Raw genomic sequence first — 27,635 nt, forward strand, 5'->3', positions numbered from 1 at the left:
CCACAGGTCTTATTCACAATAGCTGCCATATTGGTCCCCATATTACAACCAAAATTAGCCATGTGGTCTTCCAGGGAGCAAACAATGCAAATTATTGGGAAATCAGCTTATCCTCATATCATACTCCCTTATTTTTCTCAAAAGCACACTAGAGTGTCAGATAATAGACAACTATAATCTTTTTATTTTAAGTATACTATGTAGTGCAATGCCATAAGCAAACAGCACATGTGAAGAAAATCCATCACAATACAAAAAAGACCTGGCTAAAATTTCTGGATTTGAAGTTGTTTGCCCCTTCAGAAATCACATGGTTAGTTAATTTTGCACTATACACCATTATCATATAAAAAAAAAACATAACAAATATTGTGGATGGAGTCCTTTTTCCCTGTTAGTTTACAGTGTATTTTACAATATTTGTAGGCCCTTTGTCCCTTGGCAATGTTATTGAAGAACAAAAAAATGGTTTGGCAAGCACATTTACTGTTCTATGCAGCCAATGCAATGGGGAAAACACCATTAAAACATCGAAAGAGCACAGATCCGGTGCACGTGGTCCATTGACCTTTGATGTGAACACGAGAGCTGCACTTGGTTGTTTACATACAGGAGTGGGCAACACCCATTTAAACAATTTACTTTCAACCCTCAATGTGCCTGCAATGAACACATCAACTTTTAAAAATCGGGAAAGGGAAGCTGGAAAGGCAATATAACTAGTAGCAAAAGACAGTTGCCAGAAATTCCTAGACCTTGAAAGAGAGAAGGCAATTGAAAATGGTAACAAGCCTGACCAGAACAATTTGGTAGCCATTGCCTGTTCTTACGACATGGGGTGGCAGAAACGGGGGCGAGGTTTCAACTCAAAGACCAGACATGCTGCAGTCATGGGCCTTTCAACTGGAAAGGTCCTTGACTACACAACGAAAAATAAAATGTGCCGCTCATGTGATGAAGCTAAAAAGGCAGGAAAACAACCAAAAGACCACGACTGTAGAAAAAATCATTCAGGTTCTTCAAAGTCAATGGAGCCTTTAGCTGCAGTGGAACTTTTCAATAAGGTAACTGAATCAAATGTCAAATTTTCAATTTACACTGGGGATGATGATTCAACGACTGAATCTCACCTAAAACAAAAGGTGCCCTATGGTGTGGAAAAATGTAGTGACACAGTTCACGTAAAAAGATCCCTTACAAGACGCCTATACAACTTGAGCCAACGAAGTAAGTTCCCCAACAGTTCAGTGTTGTCACAGAAAGTCATAAATTACCTTGTCAAGTCCTTTACATACTGTACTGCACAAAACAAAGGGGATGCAACAAACATGAAATCTGCAATTCAAAGAATTGTGCCTCATGCATTTGGTGACCACTCTGGTTGTAGAGAAACATGGTGTCGGTACAAGAAAAATCCTTCACATTATTGTCACAGAGACCTTCCCTATGGCAAAGACCTCCAAGGAGATAGCCTTCAATCAGCCCTGAAATCTCTCTTTGATGAATATAGCACAGATGTTGTTATCAACAAACTTGCACCTGCAGCAAATTCACAGCGTAATGAGTCTCTGAACAGTGTGGTGGGCTCAAAGAACCCCAAAATTCGCTTTTACGGGGGAAGTGAAAGCAATGATTATCGAGTGTCCTGCAGTGTCTCTCAAGTAAATTTAGGTTACAGGTACATTCCTCAAACTCTCGCATCACTTAACATAGAGCCAGGTTTTTTCTGTGTAATTAATTAAACCATAATACGAAGAAAAGAAAAGAAAAGCTCGATGGACAAACAAAGGAAATCAACAGTTGCATTCAAGCGACGTCGATCACAATTAGATAAACACAAGATTTCAGAAACCTCGAAAAAGGAGGCCAAAGAAGGTACCATGTATGAAAGTGGCATTGGCCTGAACCTAAACTCTTCTGCGACAGCAATGGAGTTGAACAATTCTGAACTTTCAACACTGAACTTTATGACATAAAAGCTGCTATCACGACACAACAACAAGAGCAGTACGAAAATGCAGTTCCGAAATACACTTCTAGACCTACAGTTCAAAAGGAAAAATTTGATGACAGAAAATTTTATCACTTTGTTTTATTTGACATCGAGACAAATTCAACGGGAAAATCAGCAGAAGTATGTCAGCTCGCTGCCGTGGATAGGTCAGACAAACAATTCTCATACTATATTCTACCAAACAGAGACATAGATTCTCACGCGTCAAAGGTCAACAAACTTACAGTTAAAACTGTCAATGGAATCCGCCGACTTTTTAAAGATAACCGACCCATAGAAACCTTTGAGTTATCTCAAGCACTTAGGCAGTTCTTAACTTTTTTGCGGGCCAGCATAGATTCAGCTTCGTCACGGTCCACAAAGCCCATTTGCACAATCTTGGCTGGACACAACGCCGCGACATTTGATATACCAATACTTCTTCGAAATGGTGGCGAAAATTTTATTACGGAGCTCAGTTCCATCAGTTCCATCCGGTTTGCAGACACTCTGACACTGCTGAAGTCACTCATCAAAAGCAAGCACTCTTCCCTCCAAAACGCCGAAGGTCAATATCCAAAGCCTGGCCAGAGTTCTGTTTACGAACATTAATTTCAAACAACCTTTGACGCCCACGACGCCCTAGAGGACGTGATCGCTCTTCGAAGAATCTTGCTTTCGTCTAGGCTGGCTTTGTCTGATGAAATGCTGGTGAACAGAAGTTCTGCAATCTCTGTCAAGGATGCCGCCGAAGACCTGAAATATCTTGACAACCGTCATCTGAGACTCCTGTCCTTTCGAGGAAAGCTGTTCAAGCCAGGTCATGCGGATAGCCCAATAAAGCAAAGCATCGCCGAAAAAATTGCTGGCAGTGGCCTAAGATATGAGGATTTAAAGAATGTGTACCAACGATTTGGACGGAAAGGTCTTGTGTGTGTTTTGACGAAACCGCCATTGTCGAGTCATTCATCGCTTCCAAGGGTCACAAACACGACGAGAATAGTGTCCGCAATTTTGAAACACTTGGAGGAGGTTTCCAAAGATTCTGCGACATAATGAATTAAGGTATGTCCTCAACTGAGTTTCAGGTGAAAAGCATTTTGTATAAAAGCGTCAAAGATAAGTGACGGCCCGTGTTTACACATTCGTTCTCGACAAAATCGCGTGGTTCGAAAGTTCGCGCATGCCCAAATAGCGATCTTGGCGAGTTCCTATTCTGATGACGTCATTGTCATTGAGGTGAAAAAATAGAAAGTTCCCCCTCAGATTTCTCGAATTTCCTTCGGTGAAATTCCTTAAAATTTGGCAGAGATGTTATACCTTTTTAGCTTTCCTTGCTGTCAATTTATCAGAAAAATCTGTAAGACAAGGTTTTCCCTCAGCCAAAAAAACACAAAAATACTAAAAACGAAAAAACCACCTTGACGACCCGTACTTTTCTCGATTTTAAAAGTTTCTTCTTGTCAGACTCTACCCGGTTGGAGCATACCGGAAAATTTTACCGAAGGAAATTGAAGAAAATTGGAATCAAAGCCAAACAGACGTCAAAAAAAGGCGATGTTTCAGTAGTTTTAATTTGAGACTAAAAGCCTTGATTTCAGAGGTGACTGTTGAACAGCAAATTTTGGTCCTTTTATTTTATGTTTCAGTAGCTTTGATTTGAAAAACAGCAAAAAGAACGAAAATATTAACTTTCGATTGATGTCACTGGCGCGCGCTTCGTGATCTTGCATAACCCTATTGAGCCACCTTAAACACCTTAAATTACACCTTAGCCTGCGAGCAAGCTCTCTTTTAGGTCATCCATGGAAGGAGAGCACGAGCAGCCCCCACCCCAATCCTCTCGCAGCTGACGTAGTAGAGACCTTGCTAGCAGGCAAGCGCCATATTCTCTCCCTCAACCCAGGTGTGAAATTTTACTGTACCAATGTGGAGGCATATTGGTCAAGGAGATAGCCCTTGTGCTCTACATGTGATCTCAGCAGTAGGTTGTTCCTTGCTTGATGTGGAACTTTAATTTGCCCTCACTGCCTCTCTCCAACAAGTTGTTTACACTCGATTGCAAAAACGTTAAAAAGCATAAACCGTGAACGATGAGACATAACGGATTTGTGGGTAGTGTTTAAGGTGGCCGAACACAGTTTTCCAGTATACAGGTGTTAGTGAACATTATTTTAAAACTACGTACTTCTGATTACCTGAAATTAGCATGGTGCAAGATTAACTAAGAAGGAATAAATGTTGATACTTCTTGTTGAGCAAGGTGCCATTGCCATGGCAACGCAGCAAGCTATTAACCGTCCACAAAAAATGGTTTTCCTTAATTTTTAGAAAATGCACTCGTTAGATTTTTTCCATTTTTTGTATCCAGAAAAACTCACAAAATACTGACATAGTGATGCTGCTTTCATGTAATTTTAACAGAGAGATCTCCAGACCTGTAAATGCTGGTTTTGTACTTTAATGTTTTTTGAAGTCACCCTCTGTTAGATTTTGGTTTTTGTTCGTAGGCGAGTTACGCTTTTAGAGAACTACTGTTTTGCCAAATTTCAAGAAATTCTAACACGCGGTTCCTTAGAAAACTGTTCATTTCCATTAAAACAACCAGTCACAATTTTTTGGTCAAATGTGCATGCGTGGCTTTTAATTAGCAGAGAAGAAAAGCGTGTAAAAGGATTAGCTCTTCTTGAACTCACTTTCTTTGTTTGGTGATAAATCAAGAAGGATTCACAAACGAGTAACTGAGTTATTATAAGAGCAAAACTCACCTTCGTGGTCCATTTGGTATAAAATCGAGGGATCGATAGTATTTGCTTACCACAACCCTAGCGCACGCTTCATAGCATCACTAACAGAATAATTATGTAAAGCGTGCGCAAACTGTGTTCGGCCACCTTAAACAATAACCTCATTTTCATAATCAATAATTTACCATTCTCATTCTTTGCAATAAAAAATACAGTGCTGACTTAATTCTTCCGAATAATTTTCTACCAAATATTGGTTAAGTTGACTGCCTGTTTTGAACTTAGGAAAATCGCGAATTGTGCATCACTCAAATTGGCCCTTGTTGGCCAACTTGCACATTTTAACGAAAGCTTGGACAGTTTCCATCATTCACCATGTGCAACTAATTTTGGTCATCAACCGTTGCACGAGAATAGAATATTATGCAAATAAATTTAGTACGCTTATACCCATAAAGCTATTGGGTCTCATCGTTCACGGTTTATGCATTTTAGGTGTCAACATTTTTGCAATCAAGTGTAAATGGGTAGAAGCAAACCATGATAAATCTAAACCTATCACATGTAATACTAGCAGCAATGTTGCAACAGACTAACATCCCATCCAGGGGGAGTAGTAATTACTCCTAGTTTCTTTAGCCGTGTTGGGTATCCTGTGATGGACTGGCCTCCCCTCCAGGGGAAGAAGTAATACATTGTACTTCTAGCAGCTCAGTCATGTTGTGACCCCATACTCCTAGTTGCTTTACCCATGCTGGTTATCCTGTGATGGACTAGTAAGCTAGAACTCCTAGTTGCTTCAGTCATGTTGGGTGTCCCTGTGGTTTACAAGCATCCACTCCAGGGGTGTGAAGTATAACTCCTAGCTGCTTCATACTACAGTAACCAAAGCCAATTTATAAGTGACTGTGTGGGCTGTCTAGAAGCCTGCAGCCAAGTGCAACATTACCCATCATCAACAAGGAAAGAAAAAAAGCTAATTTGATAAAGCAATTTTTCAGCAAATTCTCCAACTCCATGAATATTGCCGTTTCAGTATCGCAAAATTAAATTGTCAAAAAACTTTTCTGCAAATATGTAGTACCATAACGTAAATGATAACAAACAATAGCGACAATACACGTCCATAAGACACGTCCATAAGTGTTTCCTTACTTTGTCACTTTCAAGTGACAACAGTATTCTGTTTAGTTCATTTTGATACTTACAACTTCCCTCCTGATCATATTCTTGATAAAAGAACATCAACGATCTTCTTCCCCTTGGTTTTAGAAAACTGTCTATCATGTAAACAGCCTGGAGAAATAAAAGATTATCCTTATTAGAAAACTAGCCAAAACTGCTAGGTCTCATTACACGGAATGCCCGCAGGGCATGACGTGTCTAGGCTTCGGTAGGGTATCTTTGCATTAAACTCTGTCCTCCCCTAGTAAGGATACATTGTTCTGATTGTCTTCAACAGAAGCAGCCCAATCAAATTCTATTTTTCAGGCACTTATCACGAGAGAGGGGACCCACTCATCACTTCCTGTGTGACGTCAAATCATCATTTGATTTATTCATTAAAACTAGATTAAATTCTTCCTTCTCCCAGAAGGGATCTATTGTTTTGATTGTCTTGAACAAAAGCGAACTAATCAAACTCCATTATCTGCGCGTATATCACGAGGGAGGGGACCCACTCATCTCTACTTGTGTGACGTCGAAGCAAATCATCATTTGGAAAAGTTGTTTTTGTTCAATGGCGGCCACATGTCTGAATTTACGACTCCGGATCTCCCGTTTTCTGAAAGAAAACAAACGTTTTTCGAGCGGCAAATCGAAATAATAACAGTTCTAGGTAGTACTCGAAAGTTGAAACTGTGGAAATTAGGAGAGTTCACAGCGAAGAAACTACGCGTTTACCAACAGATTGAAAAATTCAAAGCCAAGGAAGCTAGACCAGTTCAGCAGGGTCATGACGTTATTGCAGAGTTATTCCCGGTATGATTCCCAGTAACACAATGATAAAAATCACGCGGTCTCTCTGAATAAAACCATTCAATTATTTCAATTGCGAAGGGAGGATACAGTTGACTATAAAAATAAGCGAAAAAACTGTATCTCTAAATTTATTCTTATTAGAAGGGAGGATAGTTTTTAAATATCTGCGAAACATATCATGGGGAATAAATGGGGCTACATTAAGCATTCCGTGTAATGCCGATTAAGGGCATCTTGTTTTATGACAAAAAGCATTTTCATCCCTAACCCTTTTTACTGGATTGTCAAAATGTGCACGTTACTTGTTCGACTGTTTGATTCGCCAAAAGATTGCACATCAAGTGTTACAATCAGCATATATATGTAGCCCAGTCCTGGCCCATCCGCTCTTGTCACGAAACCCATGGCTCGCCGTGAATTGTGTGGCAAGAGTGGAGGGGCTAGGACTGGACTACATATATATATGGAGATACATGTGTACCTATTTTCAACTTATACTCATACACGCAACCTTAGATCTTCATCTACAAAACTATTAGTTACTCCTTTCCCTAATTTAATTAATTAGTTACGGAGACAGCATTCTCTGTCTGTGCTCCCAAATTATGGTAGTCTTTACCATTGAAATATTACTTCAGTAACTGTTAATATTCTCTAAAAATAAGTTAAGAACGTTTCTTTTTGAACGAACATTTAGTTAACATCTAGTTAATTTTTTCATATTTAGATAATTTTGTACATATTTAAACACTAAACAAAGAAACAATACAATGATTGCTTCACTCAGTCGCAGGAGTGCTCGATGCAAAAACATGCAGAGCGAAATATAAATTTTAGATAGAAAATGTAACACAGTTACTCGAGTTTCACGCACTAAGCGATCATCAGACTGTCTGATGATCGCTTAGTGCGTGAAACTCGAGTAACTGTGTTACATTTTCTATCTAAAATTTATATTTAAACACTATTGTTTTTGAAATTAAATATTCTCACCTTGTAAAGCGCGTTAGAAATTTTTGATTTTGGCGCTATGTAAACTGTCATCGTAATAATTACAACAACAGAGAGATATATTATAAGTTACAATAATTATTATTGTAACTTGTAATAATCGTAATATATCTATGCAAAATATAGTGATACAGCCGAATAATGTAAATATATAAAAACAATTCAACTAGATTAGGAGACTACATATACATGCACGTAGTATAAATAAGCCTATATAGCTAAGTGACATCAGAAAATTGAAGCAAGACGTCTTTTCGTGTATGACATAAGCTATTAAAAGTAGTTCAATAAATCTTACCTCCTCTGAATCAATGATGAATTCTTCTATGGCAGAGACTTCAAGATCTAGGTAACCTCCAACAATTCCCATAATAAACCTGTACTCATCGGTTACCATCCGCTTCCGAGCTTCGCGGTTTTCCCTTGCTCTTTGCTGCAGTGAAAAAAAGAGCTTATGCTTAAATACTTTATAACTTTGTGGATTTTCTTTACTAAGCTTAAATAATGAAAATTAAAATAAAACGGACAAAGGAAATGGCTTTTTTAGAACAATTTACACGGACGGAAAAAAGCAAACGAAAAACAAAAAGTTTTCGTTCATTTCTTCTCGTTTCTGTGGTCACTTTTTACCTGTCTTTCTTTCATGGTTTCTCCCGTCATCGGATGCGCAAACTGCGAAGCCACACTTCTACGCCGTCTATTTTTGTCAGCTTTAGAACCAGCTACATGTTCCGAGGACATGCCACCGAGACTCCTTCTTGAACCTTTGAGGTCTCTACCGCTTGGTTTTCCAGGAATAAGTGTACTCTTCTTTGGCTCAGCCATGTTTGGTTTTTTTGCTCTGCGACTCGCTGGCAGTTCTGTAAGTTTCGTTAAAAAATCAACCAAAACCGGGAACTTTTTCCGTCGATAAACGATTTAGAGTAATCGCGAAATCATTCTGCTCCCCAAAAACATATCTTGTGAGTCCTTTTCGTGATATTTTTGTTATTATTTTCACGGAGAAAAAAAGTCCCGTGGTTACTTCAAAAAGTCCACCAAGAAATGTGTAGAAAACCCGCGCAATCACTTAGGAACGAGAATCGACCAATCAGGAACGAGAATCAGCTATCAATCAACCACTTTGTTGCTTAGAAACAATTATGACGCTTTTCATGCTGAAGTTTCGCTCGCCACAGACCGCAATTCGTCAGCGGTAAACTTAAAAAAATTACTTGCTCGAATTTCATCAGCTGTTGTAGTTTAGCTTGCAAGAAAGTGATTTTGTTCCAATGATATAGTCGTTAGAAAACATCAAAATGATCTACAGAATGGTATATCCGTTAATTTTAAATTTCGTTATGTCCTCTGTGGCATTTGTAGTGGCTTTGAAGCTGATCTCGGGGATGAAACCCCTGTTTACTAAAGCCGGACTTTGTGGCAAAGACCTCAACAAGAAAGACAGTAAGGAGTTGATGTAAGCTTATTTCGTTTCTTTAATTTAGATATACCGTAAATTTTCATTATCAATCACTGTCTTCACGATCTTTCATAAGCTTATTCAAATTCCATGTAAAATGCTTTAGTGGGTAACCGTAGACATAGAATATTAGATTCTAATTGCGGAGGCATGCAAAGTTCGCTTCGTGACTGTCATGGTGACACTACGATTCCCCCCAGAAATCAAGAACACCTTTTACACCCTTTGTACCTTCCCTGATTACCCACTACCCAGGAAAAAGTTGATGAATTTTGAAAAATTTCTACTTAGGTAAACACCATATCACGGGAAAGTGCTTCCTAGAGAGGCTTTCATTCATTAGAGATCACGTGCAATGTAATAGAACCAATTTGCAATGTAGGGGAATAAGGGGGATATGTGCGATCGATCGTGGTCTAGGCTCCAGGTTGGAGCTAAAACAATGACTGAAAAATTTTGATTTTTCCAGTAGTTAACCTCTTATTGTATTCTTACCTTTCCTATTTGCTGTCTTAACCATGTGTATTTACTGATGTCAAGTCATTAATAAAATATTAATGATCTTGAGCAGCTGTGTTGATCTCTGGTTCAATGAAATGTAAACATCAAGTCTGACTTAATTATGTAATATCTGAGTTGCTTTTTAGTTGAATCACTCTGTGAAAAAAAAACACTCTATAGGTGTTATATTAAGAGTGTAGTTACCTTTGTTGTTGAAATCAAAACACAGTCTAACTAACAACAATTTGAAATTCAAATTCAACCAGGAAACAGTGGATGAAGAGCCACTTATCAAAAGTGGGTGTGAAAAAAGCATAATAAAATTAATGGGAATTTCTGTGGTCTCCACAGAGTGGCTCTTTCATCCAATGTTTCCAGGTGGAAATGGGATTTAAGAATGTTGATTTTGGTGGAGGGAGGAAAACCAGAGTACCCAGAGAAAAACCCTGGGAGCAGGGATGAGAACCAACAACAAACTCAACCCACATAATTATGGCATCAACACTGGGAATCGAACCCCAGTCACATTGGTGGGAGGCGAGTCCTATCAACACTGCGCCATACCTGCTTCCCCAATAATTGACAGAAGGATTGTCGTAGAACAACAATAATTTTTTACTTACAACATTCTTTTTTTTTCTTCCAGCCCAGAGGGTCTTGGAGTTGTCACTGGAGCAGTTTTCCTTGTTTCCATGTTTCTGTTTATTCCAATTCCATTTCTCACAATTTGGTTTGAGAAGGGTGACTATGATTTCCCCCATCATGAGGTAAGTTGTGTTGTGATACAATGACCCATTATTACAACTTTACACAAAATAATTTTATTTAAACAAAAGAGAGCTTCTCTTCCAAAATATTTTTTTACTGGTAATATGTGTGCCTGTAAATGGTTTGAACCAAGGAGTGGACAATTATGATCCCAGCAAGGTGAGGGGTACATGTATTCCTCAAAATTTTTGGTGGGGGAGTGCGGCTCCTTCTCCAAACTCTAACCCTATTTCAGACCAAACTACAGTTATAAAATTTTTCTAGAACCCTTTTTCCAACCTGGGGTCTTTGGTGATAAATGTTTCTTAACAGAAGTCAATTTTTGTTAGCTTTGAATACTAAATTTTAAACCTTATAACTCTATGAAAACATCGACCAAGTACCATGTCTCTAATCAATGTGTAATCAGCGAAAAAACATTAAAAAATATACTTATCGGGCCCAGTAAGTTGCCGGGACTTTCGAGAAACTGGCGCCAGGCCTCTAAAATTCATACTGGTCCATTTGCAGATCTGGTTTGTATGTAGTAACCAGTTTAAAAGTTATTTAGGAAGTGATCACCAAAGATAACATGTGGAGAGAATATCCATATTGATATCAGGCCGTAAAGGATAAATCTTTAATTTTGTTAATCATTTTCTTCTGCTCACACAGTTTGTCATGTTTATCACGGGCCTTCTCTCCATCTGCTGTATGATTTTCCTTGGTTTTGCTGATGATGTTCTTAATCTCAAGTGGAGAGACAAACTTCTACTTCCAACAATGGCTTCCCTTCCTCTGTTGATGGTGTACTTTGTCAACATTGGTGTTACAACCATTATTGTTCCTAAGCCTGTTAGGTTTATCTTTGGGTTCGATTTAGATTTAGGTGAGTGAAAAATATGTCATTTTAAAAGTACATTAATGACAGTGCATCCCAGTACAGAGGTTTTTTTTGCGTAGTTTATGACTATGTGGGAAAGCAGATCTTAGTGAGGGCTTTTGGAATCTAAAAAGAAAACTGGGGGTAGCCACACATTTTTCAGAGATAATTATTAAAGAAACAATAATTATTTTAAAAAGCCTGAAAATACATCTACTAACCGCATGATAATGTAGGGAATTATTCCCAAAACTAAAGCTTATCTCTGAAGTCACCCTCAATTTTCTTTCTTTCATTCCAATAGCCCTTGCTAAGATTTTCTTCTCCTGCATAGTTGTAAACCTCATAAATTAAAAGTTTATTTAGGAGACACAGTCCTATTAAAAAATTCAGGGTGTCACAGGCCATCCAAAGATCCACCGAACATATGTGCAGTAGCAAGATTAACCATAAAGATTATTTAAAACAACCATACACACTCTAGGTTTTGGTATATTAATGTTTAACTCTTTTCATCCCTTTTCTCATCAGGAATCTTTTATTATGTGTACATGGGGATGCTCGCAGTGTTCTGTACAAATGCAATCAACATCCTAGCTGGTATCAATGGTGTTGAAGCAGGGCAGTCACTGATTATTGCCATCTCCATCTTGGTGTTTAATTTAATTGAGCTGCAAGGAACATGCTGTTGGCAGGCGCATTTGTTCTCTGCATACTTCATGATGCCTTTTATTGCAACTTGTTCAGCATTACTCTATTATAACTGGTGAGTTGGCAAAAAATACATGTAGTATATATTGCACATTCAAAGGTAAAACCTTTAGAAGATTTTTAAAAGGAGATTCAAGGAGACCAATTCATATTATTTGGCGAAACGTATTAATCTTCATCAACCGGTAAGGCGTCTCTATTGTAACGCTAAATTTTTGACCACCTGCGACTGCACAGACCAATGTTCAGGACTCTAAGAATGATGGGGGCTGCACTTTTTGATCTTGTGCACCAGAACTATGTAACAGTCTCCCTCTTGATGTGCGGAGCGCCCCATCACTTGAGACTTTTAAAGTTAGGCTCAAAATGTTTTTATTTAATAATGAACTTTAGTATCTTGTCATTCTATGTATGTCATTAATTTATTTTATGTACTTTTTTTTATCAAATTTGCTTTTAATGATATTGTATTTCTTAGATTTTTGTACGTTGTAAGAGTATTAAGATTTTAATGTAAGACGCCAGAAATAAATTATTATTATTATTATTATTATTATTATTATTATTTTATTATGAGGATATATATATTTTTATTACATCAGTGGAAATTGTTCTTTTATCTTCTGAACCAAACCCATATTAATTAGCTTTTATATATGAGATGTTGATATAATGATTTTACAATTTTATGACAGCAAACTGTAAAATCACTCAGGTTTTAATAGAATCAAACTGTATCTAGTAGATTTTATTCTTGTAAATAATAAAGTTATCATTATATTTTATTTCCAAAATTATTGCAGCCATTATTTCCAGCTTGGGTGTTCTGACATGTTTGTTATCTTATTTCAGGTACCCATCTCAGGTCTTTGTAGGAGACACATTCTGCTATTTCGCTGGCATGACATTTGCAGTTGTTGGCATCTTAGGACACTTTAGTAAAACAATGCTACTATTCTTTATTCCACAAGTTGTCAACTTCATCTACTCCACGCCCCAGCTGTTTCGATTTATTCCCTGTCCAAGACACCGACTACCCAAGTAAGTTAACCCTATAAAACCTCTAATATCAAAGAATAAATTCTCCTATCCTGTCCCCATACTTTTCTTATAAAAGCACTGTGGAGAAGTTAAAAATATCACAAAAATTCTCCTTGGGTGATCTTATCCTTCATTCTCATGACCTCAAGGGTTGAAAAAGCATTGATATTACAAGGAGAAATTTGATGCTGATCACTGTTAGGGTGTAAAGGGTTAATTGATAAGAGAATTTTTTACATACCTGATTGTTATACTTAAGAGAACAGGAGGATGGAATGTTCCAGCATGATTAGCTGAACTTGGCTGGCAGCCCATCCCTGTCCTGGCCATAAGGAAGTGGATTTATTTGAAGGCAAACTCGGCAACCTGGGGTTCTGTTAGTTCCTCAATGGTTGGTGCTGAAACCAGGATGACCTGCGCTAACCATGGGCAGAACGCTAAGAGATCTATATAATGTATATAATCCTGGTGGAATGTTTCACCACAAAAATTGTTGAAATTTGAATGAATTTGCATAATTTTCCTATGAATTTACATCATTGTACTCAACTGGACACCTAGACACCTCAGATTAACATTGATAGTTCACTCAGCTAAAAAAAAATGCTTTGTTTATAGTGGAAATGCACTTAGCTACCCAAATCTAGTTTACAGGCATTCCACTAAAAAATAATGGGAAACAAATAAGTATCAAATAAAAAATAACATGTCAAAAATTCCAACTGGCAGGAGGCAAACCAGCTGGCTATTTACAAATGTGGCCGAGGCGGGACTTGAACCCGGGACCTCCGGATTTTAAGTCCGGTGCTCTTACCACTGGGCCACGTTGCCTCCTAAGAAAAAACAGATAACACAGACTATCTAATATGGTACAGAAAAATTGTCAATAATACAACCTACTCCTCAGTTGCGGAGAAGGAAATGATGATGACAACAAAAATTATTAACGTGTCATGATTTGCACAATATTAAACAGTTCTCAAGCTATCCCTAAATAACATTGCAGACAAATTTGGCCATAAAAAAAATTTACTGACATATTAGTTGGATTAATTTCTGCACAATTTACAGACATTTGCATAAATCACATGAAAAAGCAAGGCTAGGACTCTCTGCCCCAGATTAAGCTAGGCCAAAGCAACAGGCTATGTCACAGTGATTCTGAGCAGGTTATATAAATTTTGTTTTGGCACCACCTAGATCTTGGCAGTGACTGTTTCCAACTTGGGAGTACTCTCTCATCAGTGTTCTCCTTTTCAGGCGGTAACTGGTAAAATTTACTGCTTGTAGCACCACTCGTTACTGCCTAAAATCCTTTGGAACTCTTGAAAATTCAACAGGTAAAAGAAAACAATATGGCTGCTTCAGCGACGTAATCAGTATTTTATCCTTGTAAAAGAATAAATAAACAGTTTAAAAGATAAACTGCACGGGCTATGGTTTGTGAGTTCTATCTGTGGCTTTCGAACTTAGTCGCACGTGCATCTGTGGTTGTTTATGTTCAGTTTCACGATGAAGCGACAACGAACGTTGTTTTCATTTCTCTCCGTTGGCAATGGCAAAAGTCACGAAAGGAAACAGTTACACGTAAAGTAATTTTAGATGTTGCAAGTGTTTGATATGCAAGTAATGCGGGAAAATCAGTTCCTTGAACTTCCCACCTAACTGTCCGGCGGCTTCAGAAAACTGGTGTTGCTAAATTAACCAACATTCACGTGTGGTGATCGAAAACTTCACCTTGTCACAAAATGCTCCACATTCAGGTCAAAAGTGTTTGAAATCTATTTCAGACGACATTTTGAGAGAATCCGTGACAATAAAACCCTTGCAGAACATGGACGAAAACGAATATGCAGCGAATTTCGTTTGGTTTTGAGAGAAGACCGATGATTCTGTAGTGACACTTCATGTAAACACAGCAAGGATACCCCGGAAGTGGCTTTTGTCTATTTTTCTTTGACTTTAGGGCAAGAGAATAATTTAAGACAACGAATAAAACACTTGTAAATGAAAATGCTGTTCAATCTCATTTGGCATCTAATGCCAAAGGTGAAAAAAAAAGGTAAGCAAAAACCAGTTTTGCTTTCTATGTTAGCTCTTAAGTGCTACTGCTGCAACAAGCTGACAGGAACAACGAGAAAATTACAAGGAATGTTCTGACAACCATTACTCTTTTGTATTGTATTTAATACTCACACAAATTACCTAGCAATGAGGGCAAAACTTGTATCTGTAAAGGTTTAATTTAAGGTCGGCGCTGAAGTTGACAAGAATGGGGCAAACTTCAATTTCATGTAATGTACTGAGCGGACCTAGTAAACAAGGCTGCAATTCCCTGATTGATTTACCGGTTTAAAATGCTCTTTTACCTGCTGTGCTGAAAAAAAGGGAGAACACTCTCTCATATATGCTATTAAAGGTATTTAGCTTCTGAGCCATTTTAGTGTGAAAAGTGGTAACAGGGTAAAATGGGTAACTATTTTGGTCTTTAAGTCTGAAAACAGGTATGAGAAATTTATGTATTCAGGGGTGCTTACCATTTACACAAACCCCCTAGAGGGAAATTTTCGGCATAAATACAAAATGATTTAGCTTGTCTTAACTGAAAATGGATAACATGCAAAATGTATGAACATCAGCTGTAAATCCCAAAAGGAGTAATAAAAATGCATCACTTTGACCAAAAGCCGATAATTTCAGAAGCACTCCGAATGGAACAAGGCGTACCATTTGATTTTCCAACTAGAATTTCTGGGTTTTTCATGTAAATGGTAAGCACCCCTGGTCCCCCCCCCCCCCCCTCCCTGTCTGTCTGACTGGCTAAAAATAATAACATTGACAACTAGAATGACAGTGAGGGCTTGCAATCGGCTTGCATCTTACAGTTGTCACATTCATTTGGCAGCAACCAAAAGGCAATAGTATCACGGTATTAAAGAAAAATAATTATGCCAATTGTTGTCTCAGGTTTAATTCAGCAACTGGCAAGCTAGGAATGAGCTATGCAGTGTTCAAGATGTCAGACCTTCGTCCTCTGGGAAAACTTATCTTGTCTGTGTTCAGCCTTCTAAGATTAGTTCAGGTGGAAACTGGAGTGGGAGAAGACAAGAAGTCAACACGCGTCAATAACTTCACACTAATAAACTTTGTCATAAAAGTGCTAGGCCCCTTACATGAAAGAACATTGACTGTCATTATGCTACTAATACAGGTAAGTTTAAAGATTGTAGTAAGCAAGGTGGTAATTGGTCCCAGAGAGTAGGGATTTGAACAAACCAATTTTCAAAAGTTCAAATACAGTGTACTTGCAGGTTGCCTTGCAATGGGAGAATGTTGAATTTACAAATTAATTTTATTGGCACATAATGTTGAATTACTGAATCCAGTAGAACCCCACCCACTATAGAACTTGACTGGTTTTGCTTGGTTGCTTTGGGATCTGTTGACTTGTTTTAGATAAGATAATGCTCAGTTTCATGTTACAGTTATCTTATAATGAGGTGTAAACAAAAAGGTATCCTACAGTGTACTCCTCCATACATTTGTATTACCAACAACTGTTTGTTTTTCTAATGTTTTTTGTTTTTGCTTTTGTTTTGTTTTTTTGTTTTTTTTCCCAGTGGAAATTTGAACATTTAAGCAATGTATATAAGGCCCTTCCGGTTCAGACAGCATACTTCACATGAGCCAAATCAAATTCAAGTCCTGAATTGAAATAGGGTGTTTGAATCATTTCAGAATGGCTGATCTAATTTGGTTCAGCTCAGCTGTTTTTCTAACCTGGCTCAGCCAGGAATAACCGCTGTGGGCTGGCTTTGATTCAGACGCCATTGGTTTGGCTCATGTGAAGTACAGCATCTGAACCAGGCCTAAACTTTGCAGGAGATTCAGAAAAGAATTTCACTTAACATTAAGCATTATTGTTTACTTATGCCATGGTCTTTTGTTCACAGGTTGCTGGCAGTGCAATAGCCTTTATCATTCGTTACCATCTTGTGAGATTTTTCTATGACGTAGAACAGCATTAGACTGCAAAAAGATGCTACAGTAAACACCCCCTTCTGCCAGGTGTTATACATTGTATCAGAGGACAATGCCCAAGATTGAAAGATTGTCTTAACAGTTGGCTGAGAAGCAAAGCTTCAGGGTTACAGTGCAATTGTGAAATTTCAAGGACAAGTATTCAGCCAAGGGCATTATTGTCTGATATACCAGCAAGCCGAAAGGCGTTTAATTATTTTTGTAACCCTCTGACTCGTTTCTGATATGTGCCTGTTTTTGTTGTGGAAAAGACAAAACAGCCAGTGATGGTCACAGCATTATTTATGCTACTGTACTAGTATACTCTTCTTCATTACACTGTCTCAAACTCATTCATACTTTATTCGTGAAGAAAAAACAAAGGAATTCACTTCTGTGATGGAAGTTTCGAAATGTAATCATGATATTTGGTGAACTTTTGCTTTGAATTTCTCCAAGAATAATTCATGGAGTTTGATTTTGATTTAGCTTCTCAAATCATTAATAATAAAAATTTATTATTATTAATGGTTTGAGAACTTAAATCAAACATGAGGAAGAGTGTTTTTGTACCATGTGACATGTGTCATCCAATGAGAGCACACAAATTAATCAGTGGGCTATAATGTATAATAAAAGAACTGCATTAAGTAGTTTTTAGTGGTTTCAGTTGCATTCTTGCAAAATAACAACTAAAAATAAATATCTTTTCTAATCAGTAATATTTTTAATTGATTTTTCAAAATGTGTTACAATGCAAGTCAGAAAACATTGAATAGAGATTTAATTTTGACATGTTCTTTGTAGTGCAACAAATTGGACAGAAGGTTGGTAATGGTTACCATAACATTTTCAGTTTATTCATTTCAAAAGCATTTGTCTGTGAGATTATTAAAACAAAAATAATATGAACAATTTGAATAATTTTTATAGCACAGTAAAAATTATTCAGTGGACATTCCTAACTATTAATAATGGTTTTGTGATGTGTACACTTTTGTGTACATATTTCAATTAGGTCGAAAAAATTGCTTGCTAAAATTCAAAGAATTTTTTTTTACTAATTAATGTATTTTTAAATTGAAGAAACAACTGCAATAAAAACATTATGTTAAGTAGAACATTACAATTTTATTTGCTTGAAAAATAATAAATACATTTTTCAACATGGCTGCTTAAACATTACCTTCTTTGACTTGCTTGCAATTGTTCTTTTTTGTTTTTCAGATTATCTCTGTTTTCTTTAATTAATCTAAACTTTTATTCATACTCATCCATTTTTTGAGTAAAATAATCATAATGTAATTGTTTTTTTTGTTTTTTTTTTTTTTTTTCAACCTAGGTTTAACAATGGTCTGAAGTTAATTTTATACAAAACATGATTTGACTGTTCACATTCCCCTATTTTTCCGTGAGATTTTTGAGACTCGTATGCTTTGCTTGAACCACCACCATCTTGGTTTGTTACAGCGAGCGCAACCTGAGGAGAGTGTCTAAACTACCGAGGGGGGCAGGAGTGGGGGAGAGAGAGGCCAGGTTGCGCTCGCTGTTATAAACCACGATGGAGGCAGTTCAATCAAAGCATGAGTCTCTAAAATCGCACAGAAAAATAGGGGACTGTGAACAGTCTAAAACAAGATCAAATTGTGTAACATCATCTCTGATAACAAGAACAGTAACTTTAGTCAACTTTTTTTTCTTTTCTACATGTTTTATAATGTTCATAGTGGATATACACTGTACCACAATGGTATCTAGGCCATCTTATCATCTTTCTATGATGTCTTTAAGTTGTGCCTTGATCTTCAGAAAATGTCTTTTGAATTCCAGCCCATCACCCTGAGAAAAGAAATCAATATACAATGTAAAGACTTTTTTGTTATCATGAGAAGCTTGTTAAGTTTGAATGTCACAAACTCTCGTGATGCTTTATCCCACAAAACTTAATTTGCCCACACCCAGCGATTTTGTCCCCCATTGTTGATTATCTTTATTTCACAACTAACTACCTCCCATATGTTTTGATGGCTCACGCTATTTCAGCATTCCACCAGTATCATGATAAAAGCCCCGGGGGGGGGGGGGGGGGGGGACTCCCATTAAATGTGATTGGGGTGATCGTTGGAAATTTTGAAAACTAAAGAACCCCTAAAGGTACCAGAATTCTGTTTTGTGGGCATGGTCTGAACAATTTTTTTACCCTAAGAGGTACCAAATGAGTTGACTGACATTTTCTTCTTGTCATATTTTTCGGCTCAAAACCCTAAAAGGTACCACTGTACCTCCGACGGAAGTTGTCCTAAGGGGTCCCCAACCGCGAATTGTAACCCCTAAACTGTCCAACAATCACTCCTGTCACTTTTATATGATTGCATCAAGTTCAAATCCTCTTTAGCCTTTTTTACGTTTTTTATGCCAAGTTTACTAAGCACCTGAGGAAGCTGCTGACATCTCTGCAATGTACAAAAGTTAAAATTGGTAGACATACCTTTGATAACCTGAAGTCAACTAATAGGGAAGCATTCATGTCAATGAGGTTGACTTTAATGCTCAGTTTCTTCTGTCTTCTGTCAGTGGTGAATATTGTAACCTAAACAACAAAGAATGTGGTTTTATAAGTGCAAATATGTACATTGCCCTTCCATAGTTTCGTTCAAGTTCATAGATTGTGGAAAAAATTTCTTGACTAAACTAGTAGAACTGGCCAATAACTAGTCTTTTTTGTCTATCAAATGGCAGAAATACCTATCCACTCATTAATGAGTTAGGGGGACTAACTACTGACAATGTTTTACTATTATAGTAGCAAAAACATTTTAGTAATAAATTTTGCTATCAGAAATAATTACAAATTTTTGCTTTTCTACTTTTGGCAACTATTTTAATTGAGAAATTACAAAAATAAGAGCTACAATAACGCATAAAAAAACTGGATTGCTTCCCTCTGCATGTGCAGTAATGAAAACCATTAATTTTTTGTAAGAGCTTTTGTTATCAAGAGTTGTATCTAGTTTCCAAAACTGTTCCCACAAATTAGTTCCCTGCTAAAAACAAAAAGAATCTCCAAATTCTGTGTTGTGTTGTGTTTTGCAGGAATAAAACTCTGTTTTACATCTGCAAAAACACATTAATTTTATGGATGAGATAAGAAGTTATCATTGCATGGAAAAAATACATGAAAGTTGAAATTCTCACTTGATGAGGAGAGTTAACTGTGAAGTTATATTTGAGGTTGTCCAGAACTTCTTTTAATTTGTAGAGAGTTTTGTCCGGTGTCTTCTTTGTATGAAAGCGTGTCATTCTCTTGACCAGTCTCTGAAATGGAGTCTGAAAGATAACATCATTATTTATTGCATTAGTTTGCTGCTTCTTCTGTTGCTTTCCAAGTGAGTTCCACGACATGGGGGGAGGGATGAAGCTACAAATGATGCTGCATTTCCTACAAAGTACTCCCTCTGGATGGGATGCTAGTCCTTCACAGGATACCCAGCATGAAGTGACTAAAAGTATCACTGCCTGTCCATCACATGATACCCAGCATGAAGTGACTTGGGTTGCTACATGTAGTTCATCACAGGATACCCAACATGAAGTGACTTGGACTATTATGACTCTCCCTGAATGAGATGCTGGTCCATTTAGTCAATAAAACCCTTCAGTTGAGTGGTAATGCCAGAGGCTGAGAGATTGTCTGAAAAAATTACAGTTTTCTTCAAGGGCAACTGTCAAATTGTGAGGACAATTTTGCTGGCAAATGAGACCTGTAGTGACTCACCTGAGATGCTCCAGGGGTGCACTGCATTTGTGTGCTGAGTAACATGTGATCAGGATGAACAGGCTGTGAAAAGCATAAACCATTAATGGTTCTTTCATCATCCACACTCTCTAAAACACCACTGCCAATACCACTATCTAGTCTACGAGGCTCTGGCTGGGATGCAGAAATATGATCCCTAAACAAATGAACATATTCAATATTAAATAGTGCATAAAAACGTTCTCACATTACACCATTACTTTAACCAGTGATTACTCAAGAGAAGCTTGAGTAAAGAGGTGCTGCTAGGGGCCATATCAACTCCGATCACATACTGGTCATCTCTGTTCTAATCCAGTATGCAGGATGATGCATGAACCTACAATGTAGTTTAATGGCCTTAGCTCTCATGAGTCTCCAGTAGCTCAGTGGTAAAACATCCGAACTAGTGATCGCAAGGTCATTGACAAAAAAATACATCTACATGTACGGTATGTATCAACATCATTCTTCTTGCTCTATAATTATGAAAGTGGTTGCCTACGACAGATTAACCTTCTCCAGGCATTCAGAGAGTGGGCAGCGGCACAAAGAAAATTGAAATCCCAACATTTTTAGTTCACGCTCCAGTTTTCATAGTGCTCCCCACAGTCTTAACGCCTGAAACAGGCTAATGACAAATTCAGTTGTATTTGAGGTTTACAAGCCTACAAACATGAAGATAATTATGTTCCTTTAAAAACGTTTCAGTTGAAACTTTACATTTGGTTATTTAGTTAAACTGACAACTCACTGATTTCTTCTTGGACGAGCTGGGGAAATCACATCTGCCTCGGTGCATCTTCTTTTAAAGGGTGCTGTACCAGTAGGTGTATCTCCGGGGGAAGAACCTTTATGAGACAAATGCATTCACACATTAATTAAAAAAAAATAGAATGTTTGTTTTACCAAAACTCAAAGGTTTGACTATTTTAGCTACAACCTGACCACATGTGAAAGCATTTAACTTGGAGGGTAATGTTTATACTATGATCACCAAAAATTTACCATGATGAAAGGCTAACGCTTGAAACAATAACTCAAACCACTTACCATCTCTTGGGCTTCTTGACGAAGTTAATGATCTGAAGAGAAAATAATTATACACGCTGTATGGTGAAATTTTATTTCAGGTGATTTACAAAATTAATTCAAAATCAATTACAGACCAATCACTCTTTACCTGGTGTACCATTTTTCCTTCTTTAAATTCGGTATTGTGAGTCTTCTTTTTGGTTTTTCCACAAGAAGCTTTTTTAAAAACTCTGAAAATAAATATTAAAACAAATTTTTGAGTCCCAAAGTACTGCTACAGTAAGGTGTCAAAAATTTTTTTTTTGGAGTCACACATCAAACTTAAAGGTTCAATAATTATTTTTATTTAGTTTGCTGTTAGTACCACAGGCAACCCAAGCTCATGTCACTAGAGAGCATGCAATAATTTATTAATTGAAGGGCTCGGGGCAAGATCATCCTCCCGGTTTTTCGTCGATTTTCGATGTGCTCAAAATTAACTAAAATTTGGCATGTGGACTTCATTTCAGTTAAGAAACATTGCTCTGTATTTTTTTTTTTTTTCGCTGATTTATCAAGAAGTCTTATGAAGGGAACGACAGTGATTTCAAAGAATGCCTGAAACGGTAGAATAATCCCCAAATGCCCAAGAATACACCAGAGGTGAGTCAGTTTTATTCATTTTATTGAATGAAAGCTAAATTTAGCATTATTTAAGCTTCATAATCAACAGTATTTTATTCCCCATACAAAGTCTTATAATGCATTTAAATTCTCAAAGGCTGCCTGTAATCCAATACCGCTTCCACTCAAAGGTCATTGTCCCACTAGCAATCAATAATTGATTACATGCTCTCTAGTGTTGCGAGCTTGGGCTGCCTGTGGTGACTAGTCAAAGTTAATAAAACTTCTATCACCGTTTCTGCCAATTTAACTAAGCAAGAATGAGATACCAAAAGAAAAAGCAGAGAAATGCACACACCTAATGACAGCATGTCCATCTTGCTCCATGGTGTCCTGTGCGCTTTACCGTTGATCCAGTCAAGATACTCTTTGTATTTCTTTGAGGGTTGGTCCCATGGAAGTTCTAGTGACCAATGGCAGGCTTTTAGCTGGCATTAAAAGCTGTGTATCCATTGCAAAAGTGGCTGTACTGGAGAAACATTCCTCCATATACATGTACAAATATCATAAAAGATAATAGGCTCGTTGCCAGAAGCTCCTTCTTGCTAAAGCTCAACTACATGTAAAAGCCAGACACCTGTCTGACTAAACGCTTAACTTGATTGGCAATGACTTTGAAATATGTTAAATTGTAAAATCCCTTAGCTGTGAAGGAGTGCTTGTCTAAGTGCACAAGAGCAAAGTGCAAGTGACAGCAAGTTACACTAGTGCAAAGTAATGGCAGTCAACAATGTCACAACAGTCCCCTACATACAATAATTGTTGCAACATCATTTAGGCCCAGACACTACACTTCGCATGAACTGAAACAAATTCAATGAATTAAGTTCATGTGAAGTACGGTATCTGAATCAATTCAGAATGGCCGATCTAATTCGGATCAGCTCAGCTGTTTTTCCTCTCATGTAGCCATAGGCAGGATTAATTTTACAGGCAAAGTAACGTAAGAAACAGGAATTTATGCTTGATATATTATTACTTGAAGTTAATTTACTTTTAAGCTAAATGTACCATAGGGTCAGCAAATTGGTGAGCACACATTACCATTCTTTTGTTAGTGGATAATGACTCGAAAGCCAATGGTGTACATGTACAAAAGAGGACTTTTACCAAGAATAATAATAAAATTATTGCATGTACTCGTTTCCGTGATAGTTGGCATGACATGTACAGCTCACCTCCTGCTAACATAGCAACTAAGACAATACCACACGACCAAATGTCTGCTGGCTCAGCTCTGTATTCACCTTCAGACAAAACCTACAACGGAACACAGTGTTAAATTACATGAAGGTTAAAACTTGCAGATGAAAAGAGCATCACAACAGCTACTGTAACATTTTCATACCTCAGGTGCAACATAAGGGGGTGTTCCACAGCACCTCCGGCCCAGTGGACGCTCTTTGCCTTTATGGCGGAAGACTGTTGCAAAACCAAAATCCGATATCTTTAGGTTGTCTACACAGGAAATAAAAATGTGTCAAATACTGAGTATGGAGTACACGGGATCCTTTAATTAAATATACAGAAGTACATGGAAGTCTTCCACTATTTTGTAATTAAACTGTCATCATCATCACTAGTTGTTACATATATTTAAGCAAATATTTAAATACACATTCATATCTTTTAGTATGGCCCTTTTGCATAAAATTGATTTTATAGTTTTTTAAATGCAGTTAAATGCAATTTAACTAGGTTAACAACAAAGAAAAGCTGGCATTCATTGGGTGGTCAGCGGCTCTTGGTAGGTAGTAAGCGCATGCGCAGAGCACTGCTTTGTAGTGGCGTTTAAGCGTGGCGGTTCGTAGCGTTTTTGTGGAGTATTTTTGTCGGATTGTCTCGGTTTTCTGCCCCTCCCTCCCTCTCCCCTTGATTCCCCTTTTGTATTTATAGCATCTTAATAAAAAGACAGGGACAATTTTTGAATGACGCAAATACCATAATTGAAACCTCCATTAAGGGAACAACAACGCACTGATATCCTGGTACAGTGTATGTGACCAACTACATGTACAAAAGAGGATTAATTTGGTAACTCAAAGATTATTGTACACTAATCACAAGTGATGACATTCAACCCCCAATTTAAGCAATCTAAGTTTACGTGGAATTAAAAATCATGCATTTTATGGTTGCTTAAATCTTAGTAAAAAAAAAACGGGCCGAGCTTCTCAATTCTTAGCAAGACATCAAATCCCTAGTATCGGAATATTGTGCATCTGACCCCTTCCCCCTTACTGGTTCTTACCATCTGAATCCAATAGAAGGTTTTCAGGTTTGATGTCTCTGTGAGTCACACCTTGTTTATGAAGATATTCCTAAAGAAATAAAATTGAGAAACGACAGCTGTACAGCAAAGTACTGCTTGGTGGTTTCACTAGAATGCCCATGTTTTCATTTATATTCAATCAATAGCTCAAATGTTAAAAAATATTAATTATTATGATAATTACATATTGCAACATTAATCGGGGCTTGGTTCTGTGGATGAAATTGTTCCTGCACTCTGTTCAGACTTGGTGCACAAGTCCGGTCTGATCTGAGCATAGCTTTCTTTATACCCATTAAAAGCAATGCCCAGGCACAGGCAATACCTCTACAGGTACTTCTTGGGCACCAGTCCTTGGCATAGACACCAGTCTGAACAGGATGGTGTCAGTTTCCGCGCTTTTTCACCATGCCTGCTTTATAGAACAACAAGGAAATGATTGCACCTTGAACACCAAGAAGTCTAAACAACATAATTTTCAGTGCCCGCGTACAGGGCACCTAGCATGAACAGAGCCAAACAAACACCATAAAATTCTGACTGTAAGTTCTGGTGCTACATTGTATATTCATTCATAGGAGTTTTGAAGACAGTATGTTTTCAGGAGACCTTATTATTGGAGCTTCTAAGGTTAGGGTTGGGCATAGCAATCCGAACACTACAAAATACTAAGCTAAGAGCCTAAATGAGCTTTGAAAAACTAACCCTAAGGGTCCATGGGCTTACATTAATGAGAGCTTCCTGTCAGTATAATGATTTTAGTGTCTGAGGGGGGACTGAGGGAGGACTTCTGTTTGCAATTTTACAGTTTTAAGCTGTCTTACCACTCCATCTATGAGTTGCCTGAAGTATCGCTGAGCCTGGTGCAACGGCATTCCAACATCAGGTTCTGCAACAAACAATATCATTCATTAGCATGTGACAGCACTGTGGGAAATATGAGAATTTAAGAGCTTTTGTAAGACTCTTTCACTATCTTTGCCTAAAGTTGGGAATGTCTTATCCACTAGACTAAGATAAGGCAGCAACTTTTGCCTTTTCGCAGGTGAAACGAATGCTGGGAAAGGCGTCTCCTCTCACAGGTTACCCGTGGGGTGGGTATGCATTTTTTTGGAACTGCACATTGACGATAACTTTTAGTGCAAACTTGCCCAGTGGGTTCCATAAGATTACGAAGATTTTATAAAAGCTTTCAAGAGAAGGTAAGTTATCATGGCTTTCAAAAAATGGGCCCTTGAAAAAAAAAGAATGGATTTAAAGTTTTTGGTCTCAAAAAAAATAGATTTTGTGATAAAGGTTAACACTAAAAAGTCATGACGTTGCAACCTCTCCGAGGCCATTTTCAAGTGCGAGTAAAAAATAAAAAAACTTTAAAAACTATTCAGTTTTATTTTGACTTGCACTTGAAAATGGCCTTGGAGAGGTTGAAACGCCGTGACTTTTTAGTGTTAACTTTTTTCTATGCCTTTGCTTTAGCTAATCCCTGCTGATCAAGTGTAAGAAACTACTCATCAAAAAAAAATAGAGTAACAAAAAATTTGGTCCGAAATATGGTTACTAGGGATTCAAGCTCTTGGCAACATACCCCTAAGACTACATAAGTACATGTACCCATGCCAGGGTCCTGTGCCTGGTCACTGAAAAGGACATTGTTCAGGCTTGTTGAGAAGCCCAAGGAGCAAATTATTATGATATCATTCGTCAATTTAACACCCACCATTTTGTTTACTGTATCCCACTTGTTTTCCTTACACCTCCCTGTAAACTGACAAAATCCTGTTCAAACCAGTGCCCATTCCCAGGAACAGCGCCCAAGTATTACCCTTGGAGGTAGTGCCCGTGCCCAGACACGGTGTCCAAATTTTTGCTCAGGTACTGACAAAACGTTAAGTCCAGACTTAAGTGCTGGTTCCTAAGAATCAGGCATGGGGCTCATGTACGTAGTCTGAGCAGGGGCAGGGGCTATGATTCTGAGGAGGAACTCCTAGGGGGTGGGAGGTGGGGGTATTGCAAGAGCATCAATAAAAAAATTTGGACACTGAGTAATTAAACAATAAAGCCTTTTTACTGTTTACCAACAAGACAAGGCTTTTTTTTTTAAATTATAACCCAAAATACCTATTCTGTCGAACAGTTCCCCACCGCCAGCGCACTCCAGGAAAAGGTACTGTTTTTTGCCTTCAGTTCTTTGTCCATAAAATCGAATTACATGAACGTCTTGAAGCATGCGATGAATGCAAATCTGAGATGAATAAAACAAAATGAATATAAGCTTATAAGTTAATTGTTTCACTTTGCATTTTGTACAAAATGCAATATCGCAATTAAAGCGATCGTGTCCAATTTTTTACTAACCTCTTTTCTCACATTATCGTAGCAGTCTTTCTCAGCAGCTTTCTCTAGATCAATGATCTTCACAGCAATGGCCTCTTGTGTTTCTCTATTGACGGCTAGTTTTACTCTAAGAAGATCGAGCGAGATTTGTCAGTGAGATGCGATTAGTCATTCAGAGCTGTAGATTGTACAGATTATAACAACAGATTCAAGATTTGACGGACTTACTCGCCATAAGCACCTTCACCGAGCGTTTCCACAAAATCCCATCCTTCTACAAATGGTGTCATGATATAGATTAACGGAGATCGAAGATGTTACTGACAATACAATTCAAAAACTACAACTGCGAATTCTTCCACTCTATCTCCGATCCGCCATGCTTCATTTTATGCGCACGAATTTCGCGCGCTCAAAACAGTCTTCCATCACGTGGTGT

The 27,635-nt window shown here is 37.7% G+C and overlaps 3 protein-coding genes, 1 non-coding gene and 1 pseudogene across 4 annotated transcripts in view; 2 read left to right on the plus strand and 3 right to left on the minus strand.

Moving 5' to 3' along the window:
- LOC146469081 (dynein axonemal heavy chain 8-like) overlaps positions 1 to 8,799 on the minus strand; it is a 97,273-nt gene extending 88,474 nt beyond the window's left edge. Inside the window, exons 1-3 of the mRNA XM_085123717.1 lie at positions 8,365 to 8,799; positions 8,033 to 8,167; positions 5,949 to 6,036 (exon numbers count right to left, since the gene is read on the minus strand). Coding sequence (XP_084979843.1) covers positions 5,949 to 6,036; positions 8,033 to 8,167; positions 8,365 to 8,559 — 418 coding nt within the window. The 5' untranslated portion in view covers positions 8,560 to 8,799. The remainder of the gene's footprint in view (positions 1 to 5,948; positions 6,037 to 8,032; positions 8,168 to 8,364) is intronic.
- Positions 761 to 3,337, plus strand: LOC146469083 (uncharacterized; annotated as a pseudogene).
- Positions 8,800 to 8,957: 158 nt separating the features above from the next.
- LOC146469084 (UDP-N-acetylglucosamine--dolichyl-phosphate N-acetylglucosaminephosphotransferase-like) lies at positions 8,958 to 18,266 on the plus strand. Its single transcript, XM_085123711.1, has 7 exons — positions 8,958 to 9,190; positions 10,341 to 10,461; positions 11,117 to 11,330; positions 11,856 to 12,090; positions 12,888 to 13,076; positions 16,044 to 16,287; positions 17,030 to 18,266. Exons 1-7 carry the CDS (start codon positions 9,033 to 9,035, stop codon positions 17,102 to 17,104), a joined length of 1,236 nt encoding a protein of 411 aa, XP_084979837.1. The 5' UTR covers positions 8,958 to 9,032; the 3' UTR covers positions 17,105 to 18,266.
- On the minus strand, positions 13,835 to 13,907 carry Trnal-uaa (transfer RNA leucine (anticodon UAA)). The gene has a single exon. It is a non-coding gene; the product is annotated as a tRNA-Leu (tRNA).
- LOC146469086 (serine/threonine-protein kinase Chk1-like) lies at positions 18,203 to 27,622 on the minus strand. The gene is made up of 15 exons (XM_085123710.1): positions 27,425 to 27,622; positions 27,218 to 27,323; positions 26,981 to 27,104; positions 25,687 to 25,751; positions 24,842 to 24,911; positions 23,939 to 24,048; positions 23,769 to 23,850; positions 22,889 to 22,993; positions 22,076 to 22,157; positions 21,946 to 21,977; positions 21,647 to 21,743; positions 20,872 to 21,049; positions 20,292 to 20,423; positions 19,585 to 19,686; positions 18,203 to 18,935 (listed from the first exon to the last, which is right to left on the minus strand). Exons 1-15 carry the CDS (start codon positions 27,484 to 27,486, stop codon positions 18,864 to 18,866), a joined length of 1,419 nt encoding a protein of 472 aa, XP_084979836.1. The 5' UTR covers positions 27,487 to 27,622; the 3' UTR covers positions 18,203 to 18,863.
- Positions 27,623 to 27,635: the final 13 nt, after the last annotated feature.

This window comes from Pavona decussata, unplaced genomic scaffold (genome assembly GCF_977016875.1).
Source record: "Pavona decussata unplaced genomic scaffold, jaPavDecu1.1 SCAFFOLD_127, whole genome shotgun sequence".
Classification (NCBI taxonomy): Eukaryota; Metazoa; Cnidaria; class Anthozoa; order Scleractinia; family Agariciidae; genus Pavona; species Pavona decussata.

Excerpts from the sequence above, each read along its gene's own strand:
- LOC146469084 (XM_085123711.1), top strand. The coding sequence starts at position 9,033 with ATGATCTACAGAATGGTATATCCGTTAATTTTAAATTTCGTTATGTCC. Across the intron at positions 10,462-11,116 it reads ATGATTTCCCCCATCATGAG|TTTGTCATGTTTATCACGGG; the intron begins GTAAGTTGTGTT and ends CTGCTCACACAG. Across the intron at positions 16,288-17,029 it reads TCATTATGCTACTAATACAG|GTTGCTGGCAGTGCAATAGC; the intron begins GTAAGTTTAAAG and ends TTTTGTTCACAG.
- LOC146469086 (XM_085123710.1), bottom strand. The coding sequence starts at position 27,486 with ATGACACCATTTGTAGAAGGATGGGATTTTGTGGAAACGCTCGGTGAA. Across the intron at positions 21,744-21,945 it reads GTCAAGAAGCCCAAGAGATG|GTTCTTCCCCCGGAGATACA; the intron begins GTAAGTGGTTTG and ends TGTCTCATAAAG. Across the intron at positions 19,687-20,291 it reads CAGTTAACTCTCCTCATCAA|GTTACAATATTCACCACTGA; the intron begins GTGAGAATTTCA and ends TTTGTTGTTTAG.